Below are 5,926 nucleotides of genomic sequence, written 5' to 3' on the forward strand. Positions count from 1 at the left end.
GCGGGGGGGGGGGGGGGGGGGGGGGGTTACCGTCAGGCCAGTATGGCACATGGTTAACAATGCCCACTCGGCCCTTGCCACACTCGTCCACGGCGCACCTAACGGAATCTTCCACCTAATCCTCTTCAATGTTCGCTCTCTGCTTCCCGCAGAAGGTACACACCTCGATGTCTGACTTCTCTGGCTTCTTTTTAACGTTGGTCGCGCCGGATTCTTTCTTCACCATGTTAATACCGTCCATGACGAATTGCTTGATCTTCTGAAAAAAGCGTTCTTCCAAAACGCTATCAAGGGCGCCATTGTTCCATGCCGAGGAGTCGAGATCCCGCAGGGATAGAGACCCCATGCCAGCCCTATCAGCGGGGAGGGGGATGGCAGAAACGGCGAGGGGGATGCCCACAGTGAAAGTAAGAGCAAGGATAAGATTTCGAAACAAAAGCATATGATAAAAGTTAGATGGGGTACACAATTGTGATGTTGTCGGAATGAGTATGCGCTTGAGCGTAACACAAATTAGTTTTGATATCCATGGAGTCCCAGCGCGTAGGATAGTCGACTTAGGAGGGTTGTGCGGTGGAAGCTTGCCTCTTATCCTTTCCATCTACAGGAGGCGGCACGTTTTCCGGAACCCAAACACGGAGCACAACCCCCTAATGTTGACGGGAGCCAGTGATGTTGGAAGGAGACTGTTACAGTCAACGGAGCCGTCGAACACGCGGTCAATCCACTTGTTAGGATCTTCTCTCAACGTGCACTGTGCGACACGTCACAAATATTAATGTATGCATTGTTGCTTTACTTTGCTGTGTCTTTCGATTAATGTTACGATCAGCGCATCGGTGCACATTATTAACCCATAGAAATGGTCCTGCTCTCTCCTTCTGCCATCCTCCCACGAGATATAAAAGACTTCATCGCCTCATACCCTTCTCAACTCCGCACATCTCCCTCACAATCTCCCAACTACAGCTTTTACACCGCACCCAGCTCATCCAAACATGGCGTAATGGCCATGCACCAGGAACTGAGGGGAGACTGGGATGAGCTCGAGTGGAGACACAATTTCGTCCAGTGGATGTTTCCTATAAGGGAACAGGGGATGAATCCAAACGCGACACCCCTGCAGGTACATGAGATTGGGAGGATGAAACAGAGTGAGGAGATCATGCGCAGGCTCAGAGTGTCATACGGTACGCATATATGCTCCTTCCTCATTACTCTTTTCCTTTCTTGCGAAATACTCACACGCCAGTCAGAGATCATGCTCGAGTTCTACGGGATGCGCGTTCTAGATCCGGAGACAGGCGAGCTGGACATCACCCTCGAGCCTGAAAAGTCCGACGCCGGCTGGCCCGCAAGGTTCTACAACCTCGAGCACCGCATGCACAACTACCTGCGTGAGCGCGGTTCATGTCTTCTCCCGGCTTATTGTAACTTACGCAGGGGGATGCACAGGTATTACCCGCATGCTCAAATGCCTGCACGAGCTATCACACCCACACTACGTCCCCTCCTTCCTCCTCTTCGTCCTCGCACTCCAGCATCCTTCCACCTCCGACGACCATTCACAACCCCGCCTCCGCAGCGCGAGGCTGGTCAGAAGCATGGATGGGTATTGGAGACATTGTATACGGGATGAAGTGGTGAGGGAATGGGTGAGGAGCACGATAGAGCGGGTTAGGGAGGACGGCCACTGGGGGTTGGGAGAGTACAGGAAGGCTGTTGAGGGATATAGGAAGACTGGGCGGTACGGGAGAGACAGTGGGGATGGGAGTGTCGAGCAGGGGAATGCCATGGGTACAGAGTGATCGGAGGTCAGATCGGGCCTATGTATACCTCATACCGCTGCATCCATACCGCTGATACTTTGTAGGTATCAGCTGTGCATAAATGACAAGCTATGGTTGTATTTATCGACTGCTCTCATCTTACTTTACCGGAGCTGCTATCGGTTTGCTGGGTAGGTGCCAGTATTGATGTCGGATGGGCTGGGATCGCCAAGTGGAAACAAGCTCTGTCCTCCTTGTCTAACCCGCAACATCATCATCTACCCAGGACATCGTATCCACACGTATCAATTCGGTGTATGTCTATCCCCTTGCACCTACCACCGAGCACCCATGGAAGTGGACAAAGACGACGAAGCCGACGGCCGCGTACACTTGATATGCCGCTCGGTTCCTGTCCGTGCACATGCACTCATCTGCCTGCACCTACACGGTAACCCTTGCGTTCGTCCTGACGTTCATCTCTACGTTCCTGCGCATATTCCTGCTTGTGTTCAATTGTGACCGCGAGCATACGAGCGCTGCGATCGTCGTGCTGACGCTGCTTGCCCTGTGAAGGCGATCGTGTGACCATGCGCGCCATATCTTCGTTTTGGCTACTCTTGGCGCTAGTCTCCGCCCTGCTTTTCGTGTTTCATGGGAGCGCGCATGCTCAGGTCCATGCTCTCACTTGTCGTCTTGCCACTCAGGGTACTTGCATTCCCGGTCGCTCCTGCTTGTGCTCCTTGCCGAGCTAGCTGGTGCGCTGGGCGCGTATCCGTTCCTTTCCAGGTTGCGCCTCCTGCCTGTCGTGGAACTGCTCCGGCAATGGCCGTGGGGCTCCCGGTCTCGGGCATGGAACTTGCATGTCTCATTCAGCAGCCTTCCTAGTCCCCCCAAAGAAAGGTACAATGCGGTGTTCTCGACATGTGACGACACGACTGGTCCTCGAATCCAGTTCAAGGACGTTGTGTATGGGCACGGCGTGGTTATTGGATACATCACCATTTGGTGTACATGAAGAATCGTACAATGCTGTTAAAGTGTACCGGAAACCACTTTAACCAGACGTGTCTTGCTGGTTACTTGCCCTCACTAGTCTTGGCTGTGCCGCTTCGCCCATAGAATGTCATCCACTCTTTTGCACTTCTCCCCGTTGAAAAGATCGCTGATGGTTCTCAAACATCCTTCAAATTTGTTGTGTGCCGAAAGGAAGACCGCATTCCGTGTCTGCCCGCGTTCCTGTTCGCTTAGAACTGTTTCAAACACTCTATACGTAGCTTTCAGCTTGAACTGCATTGTCTCCACATGTCCGATGTCTCCACATATTTGGACACTGGGACTACTGAAATGCCCCAACATTGTGTCGTAGAGGTTTGTGTCGCCCATGAAGATCCGAGTTCGACGTGAAGGGTCGAAGAGCTCGTCCCGATATTGCCTTTGCTGGCTGGCCTTGACAAACAATGTATCGTCTCCCGATCGCTCGATTGACATGTCATGATCAAGCACCAGGGAATTATACAACAGGAAGATGGCGATCCACAATATTGACTCGAGGTCATGTCCGGCGTTATGTCGCAGAGGAATAGTCTGGTTCAGCTGCCGAATCGCGCCAACAGTTCTTGGTGGCCGCCCGCGGAATCCGTATGCGTTTTCGATCAGCTCCACTGCCATAAAGTCAGGCGTTCCCTGGTACGTGCATTGATTAGCAAGTCTTTTGTATAAACGGAGCGGGAAGGTAGCATACAGCGTGGTGACCGGGTAGGTCACTCATGTGATCCTTGGCAAATTCCAGATCACTAAGTCGCCCTCGCCCCTCCTTTTTGTCGACGATGATATTGCCTGGCGAAAGATCCCGATGATTGAATCCGGCAATGCACATCATTTTGCACGCTGCAAAGCTTGTCAACCCCAGACAAAGAAATTCTGCGAAGACGACACCAACCCTGAACGACATCGGCCAGCGCATTGAATGCGACATCTAACCTCTCAATGTGATGTAAAGGTTCCCCAATGTTGTCCATCACGGTTCGATAATGGACACGGTGGTGAATCTCGGGCAGAAAGGGCGAAATGGGCACAACCGGCTTGGTCGTCCCTTTCTGCAACAGTTTCTTTCGGCCAAGGACCGCTTCGGAGTTTTGGGCACTCAGGCAATCCAGTGCACCCGACCTGTCGTCCGTTCCAGTCTGCACAATGAGATCCGTCTTGATCCAACACGTTCCTTCCGGCAGCTCTCTGCCAGCCATGATTCTTGCTGTATCATCAGGGCCATGATTGAGGATCGTCACTTCGTCATCGCCACTAATGTTGACGAAATAGTTCTCACCTTTTCACCGGAGGGGAGTTTCAATTCTGCGGGACTTCTCTTCTCGATGTCCTTGATTGCCTTCATTACCCGATCGTAGATCTTCCGTTCAGGCTCTCGATGCTCGTCCCGCCAAACGTCTTTGATTGCCACCCTCTTGGCCTTCTCCAGATCTGTGATATCCATGCTAACGAGCATCGCGGAGCGAGTCGCCACCCACAGACGCGCCTCTGTCTCCTCTATTGTCATACCGACCGCGAACCGACGATCGATATTCTCCCACAACATATGTTGCAGGTCCCAGATTACTTGCTTGGTGTTCTCGACAGTATGTTAGACGCTACAAAAACTATGAACACACAATTTCGGCTCACCGTGACACCCATGCGACCATCCAGATCCTTCTTGTTCGCTCTCTTGAACTCGTACGCCAAAAAGAGATCGGCCCACCTGTAACGGTCCTTCTTCCAGTCGATAATGAGAGAGTTATCCTTTGGATTCGTTCCATCTGGTCTGCTCGAATTCTCCTTCGCGGTGGACTTGGGTGTACGTGTCGGTCGAAGCAGAAGAGGTCGCGCCTGGGTGTTTCCCGGGGGCAGCCCGCAATTCTCGACGATGGCCTTGTGAAGAGCACCGTAAGCTTGGAAAACATCATCTTCCTTGCCCACAAGCGTCGATGCTTTAACTTTCGTGACTAGGTGTGGAAGGTCATCCCACTCCTTACCGGTGAGAAATGGATGGCTGTCCGGCAGCTGCTCTACGAGTCTTGCAACCCATGGAGGCAGGGGTAAGATCGCCTCCATGCGTTCGTTCGGAATACAGAGCAGATAGGTCGATTCAAAAATAACATTTCGCTTGCCTGCAAGGTCGGAGGTGTTGAATTTGCGCGTCGATGTGGCCTTCGCCTTGCCCGGTGTGGTACTAGGTGCCTGTGAAGGGGCGCTGCTTTTACGAGGGGGGGGTCTGTGGATTGTGAGCCATGTCGAGGGAAGTGAGAGCGGTAAGCACAGAGACCACCCACCATCCTTCGATGTATTTATATCCGTTGGTCCGCTGGCCCCCGCCTTTTGTCTGGTGCGCCCCTGACCTGGAAACAACAAAAAGGTTACGGCGGCACAGAAGATGACTTCTGACGCCACGTAACCTCCGGCAAGCACAATACGCCAATGTCGTCCAGTTCAAGGGCGTTTAGAATAGCAATACGTCCCTAAATGAGTGTTCAATTGCTTTTGTGTGTCCGAGAAGAGTGCTGGACAGTGGACCACATGAGATGAACAATATTAATGGGGAACTGTGAAGGTGCCCAGGGCGCGCGTGTGTACGACGCGTCAGTACATCCGGAGTTAATTCCTCAGATGACCCCTATTCGGAGGCAAAGTCGCCAGAATTATGGAATGAGTTAACCTGACTCGCTTTGCTCAGCATATTTATGTGAAAGTCCCTATGTATTGCCTCAGAATATTTTTTTGGTACATTTGTTGTATCTACATTTCAATCATAATAGGAAATTGCAGGAGAAACAAAAATAGAAAAGGGGTATCTAAGAAATATTGGAAAGAACTTTGGGATATACAACATTTTGAGTGACTCTATGCATCTCTACAGTTGGGTTCTTGAGGTGGTAAGAGTATTCTAATTGCAGAAGGTGATGTATAATGTGAAAGTGCAACATATAATTGGCCATGTGAGAAAACAGGAATGCATAAGTCCAAACCAACATTTGTGACTGACTGTCCTTGAGCCTTGTTGATTGTCATTGCAAATGCAAGTCAAATGGTGTTAGGGCAACACAGGCTGACTAAGTCTGCTCACCTAAGAGTGCCAAGAGTCTAAGCAGGCAACAAGGAAGTGG

General features: G+C 51.5%; 3 protein-coding genes across 3 annotated transcripts; 1 reads left to right on the forward strand and 2 right to left on the reverse strand.

Annotated features, from left to right (window-relative positions):
* Positions 1 to 842: 842 nt before the first annotated feature.
* Positions 843 to 1,892, forward strand: DACRYDRAFT_25232 (opioid growth factor receptor). The gene is made up of 3 exons (XM_040774073.1): positions 843 to 1,190; positions 1,257 to 1,397; positions 1,456 to 1,892. Exons 1-3 carry the CDS (start codon positions 863 to 865, stop codon positions 1,806 to 1,808), a joined length of 822 nt encoding a protein of 273 aa, XP_040624001.1. The 5' UTR covers positions 843 to 862; the 3' UTR covers positions 1,809 to 1,892.
* A 969-nt stretch (positions 1,893 to 2,861) lies between these two features.
* DACRYDRAFT_85095 (uncharacterized protein) lies at positions 2,862 to 4,025 on the reverse strand (the record flags this gene model as incomplete). Its single annotated transcript, XM_040776716.1, has 3 exons — positions 3,712 to 4,025; positions 3,514 to 3,659; positions 2,862 to 3,455 (listed from the first exon to the last, which is right to left on the reverse strand). Exons 1-3 carry the CDS (start codon positions 4,013 to 4,015, stop codon positions 2,862 to 2,864), a joined length of 1,044 nt encoding a protein of 347 aa, XP_040624002.1. The 5' UTR covers positions 4,016 to 4,025.
* A 28-nt stretch (positions 4,026 to 4,053) lies between these two features.
* Positions 4,054 to 5,020, reverse strand: DACRYDRAFT_119588 (uncharacterized protein; the record flags this gene model as incomplete). The annotated part of the gene is made up of 2 exons (XM_040770826.1): positions 4,449 to 5,020; positions 4,054 to 4,395 (listed from the first exon to the last, which is right to left on the reverse strand). The coding sequence occupies exons 1-2, from the start codon at positions 4,875 to 4,877 to the stop codon at positions 4,054 to 4,056; spliced, it is 771 nt and encodes a 256-aa protein (XP_040624003.1). The 5' UTR covers positions 4,878 to 5,020.
* Between the last annotated feature and the right edge of the window lie 906 nt (positions 5,021 to 5,926).

Source organism: Dacryopinax primogenitus, assembly GCF_000292625.1.
Source record: "Dacryopinax primogenitus strain DJM-731 SS1 chromosome Unknown DACRYscaffold_24, whole genome shotgun sequence".
Taxonomy (NCBI): domain Eukaryota; kingdom Fungi; phylum Basidiomycota; class Dacrymycetes; order Dacrymycetales; family Dacrymycetaceae; genus Dacryopinax; species Dacryopinax primogenitus.